The sequence below is a fragment of the Sphaeroforma arctica genome, assembly GCF_001186125.1.
Source record: "Sphaeroforma arctica JP610 unplaced genomic scaffold supercont1.103, whole genome shotgun sequence".
NCBI classification, from domain to species: domain Eukaryota; class Ichthyosporea; order Ichthyophonida; genus Sphaeroforma; species Sphaeroforma arctica.
In genome coordinates, this window is record NW_014040455.1 from 99,866 (window position 1) to 102,656 (window position 2,791).

At 44.2% G+C, this 2,791-nt stretch overlaps 1 protein-coding gene across 1 annotated transcript in view; it reads left to right on the forward strand.

The window, feature by feature from the left end:
• Positions 1 to 774: 774 nt before the first annotated feature.
• Positions 775 to 2,791, forward strand: part of SARC_02334 (hypothetical protein) — a gene marked incomplete at its 5' end in the record, with an annotated part of 16,161 nt that continues 14,144 nt past the window's right edge. Inside the window, 3 exons of the mRNA XM_014303924.1 lie at positions 775 to 945; positions 1,776 to 1,859; positions 2,345 to 2,568. Coding sequence (XP_014159399.1) covers positions 775 to 945; positions 1,776 to 1,859; positions 2,345 to 2,568 — 479 coding nt within the window. The remainder of the gene's footprint in view (positions 946 to 1,775; positions 1,860 to 2,344; positions 2,569 to 2,791) is intronic.

A 2,791-nucleotide genomic window follows, 5' to 3' on the forward strand; every position in this document is an offset into this window, starting at 1 on the left:
GCATGGTTATCGTTGTATTGGTATTTGCATAGAGCAGTGACTCGGTTTTGTAAACTTTGATAGTGATTGTAAACAATGTGTTTGATATCTCTTCATCCTGTAGAGATAGGGTTGTCAAGCTTGTACTTTCAATTACACTTGCTGGAAACATGTACACACGTCCTACCTCACTATGTACAGCGCACCATATTAATAGTGGGGTTATCTGTTTCTATGTATGGAATGTCTTAGTATACTCAATATGTTCTGTATCAAAGTTAAGCGGTGTCATCTGGTCTCCAAGGGTTAGGTTTATGAACGAGCTATATCCAACAGATGGTCTGGGTAGCCAAGTAGTTCGTATTCGATACTGGTTGTATACTTCTATTTGTATATATCGGACACACATACATACATGTCTAAATTATGACGATTATTTCACATACATTTCCATTCCAATACGTTTGCATCCATCAATACGATGTGGGCTATCCTCACTCACGTATCTGTTCCGTATTCCTGATTATGTCTTGTGCTATACACACTTTCGTATCTTGTCACTCGCACACATAAAACCATAAAACCAGTGGGAGCACCTGTCACTCTACAGCACATGCCTTCTCAAAGATGTATTAGTCAAGTGATGGTCGTAAACTCGAGTTCTGTTGTAAGCCACACACCTATATAACAGCGATTCATATGACAAAGATTTAATGGTGTTGTTGAAGAGCGCTAGTTTACCACACAACACACGTCCGTACCACTGGGCTGAGGTGTCTTGAGTCATGTGTGCTCATGCATGCCGCATACCTGTGTATCAGTGATCTGATGATCGTCGGCTCCAGTGACGCGAACATGCCTACCGAGTTGGTATTCACAGACGGCGCTAAAGGCATTGAGTTCGATGTGCGGGAGCGTGTAGTCTTCGACCATGGAGTGTCTCTACGCTCCGAGGGGGCCAGTCAGGTACGTAGGTGTCGGTGTTGTGGGAAGGTGTGCATTAGGATGTATATACACCTATGTGTGTATGTGTGTGCACCCGAAGGACTGATTATGCGTGCTCGTAGCTGTGTGTGGCATGGGTGCTGGTATGTGCTATGACAACCTCATGACTTGCGGGTGTGCTTGTTGTGGAAAGTGTGGTTTCACTCCGCCCTGTTTGACAGACATAGATAAGGGGCACGCGTGTGTGCTACACACGTGGTGGTGTGCTTCTTCTGCGAGGTGTAGGGTGTGGCATGGTGAAATTTGCAGTGTCGGTGGCGTTCGTATATATCTGAACCCACATCTCTATGTACTTTGCCTCAGCGTGGTGATATGCTGATATGTTTGAGTTGGCTTGATTGCTTATGCGCGACATTAGCAAGCGAAGATGCGAGCTATAGAGCCGATAGAATTAGAAAGATATAACCTAATTTGTAGAATATATCTTGGAACCCCATGTGTCAGCATAAATGAGGTCTAATGAGGACCATAGTTCAGTTTTCGGCTCGGGTGCCTACATACCTTTTTTGTTCGGGTTTCAAGGCACATGGGTGTCTCGTATACTCTCTCATAGTACCAATTAATTGTCCCTGGTTTGAAGCTCTGGTATGTCACTTCCCGATTGCTTCCTCCCACTACGCTAGTTTGATTCCGGCGTCGTACACGTCACAGTATCCTTGAGCTCGCCACAGCCTACTTGACAACCAAAATGAAGATGCTGTTGTTAACCGATACTCTGCATGTTTGCAATGGTTGGCATACTCCCATGTTTGTGTACTGACCTCACCGATCGTTTGTTCGTTTGGTAATAGGAACACTACTGCACATTCCAAGCGCCCCTGAACGATACCGTCATTTACTTCGACAATCTGGCACCCGAAATGGTGGGGGATGAGGTACGTATTTGCGACTCAAAGACGTGTGTGTAGACCACAATAAACTGGCCATTACTTCATCTTATATGTGTACATAGTATCTGCAGATATATGCATACATGTACTTGTGTTCCTACGTTTACACATATATTCGTGTGTACATATGCGAGTAGTTAGGCTGCGTGTGTATGTGTATACATGTATCATCAGAAACAACTATGTAGTATGTGATGTAGGATGTGATGTAGTGTGTGATGTAGTGTGTGTTGGAGTGTGTGGTGTAGTTTGTATTGTAGTGTGTGTTGTAGTCTGTTTTGTGTTGCACGCTCGGCTTCTCTACGAGTCGTATATATCATGCCGTCCTATAAGATATCTATTGTCCCAAGCACACGTGCCATAGCAGTCATATGCGATACCAACATATCATCATAAGATGTCAAGACTATCCACACAAAAAATGTACACACATAACCAGAACATCCACCATGCTATATACATCCCCACAGCAAGTGCGAATAGGTCTGTACACCTGGCCCTTATACGACCAACGCACTATCAAAGACATCACCCTTGGCCAGTGCACACTAACCACACACCCGCACGTCTTTGACGAGACTCGTGTGCTGGTGGATGTAGAGGACATGTGCAAGTACAAGATCAGCGCGGTGATTAACCTGGAGTTTATCCAGGAGTGCAAGCTGCCCCTGAGGAAAATGGGCAGCGAAATGAGGTGTGTATGGGTGCATGTGTATCTTTGTGTATGTGGTTCCTTTGATATGGGTGCATGTGTGTATGTATATGCGGCCTACTGATTTAAAGTGGCTCGTTTGATATGATATGGGTAATGTGTCTATGTATATGCAGACTTTTATTTGAAATGATTTCCGTGACATGGGTGCATGTGTATATATATATGCGGCCTTCTGATTTAAAATGGCTCGTTGTGATATGAT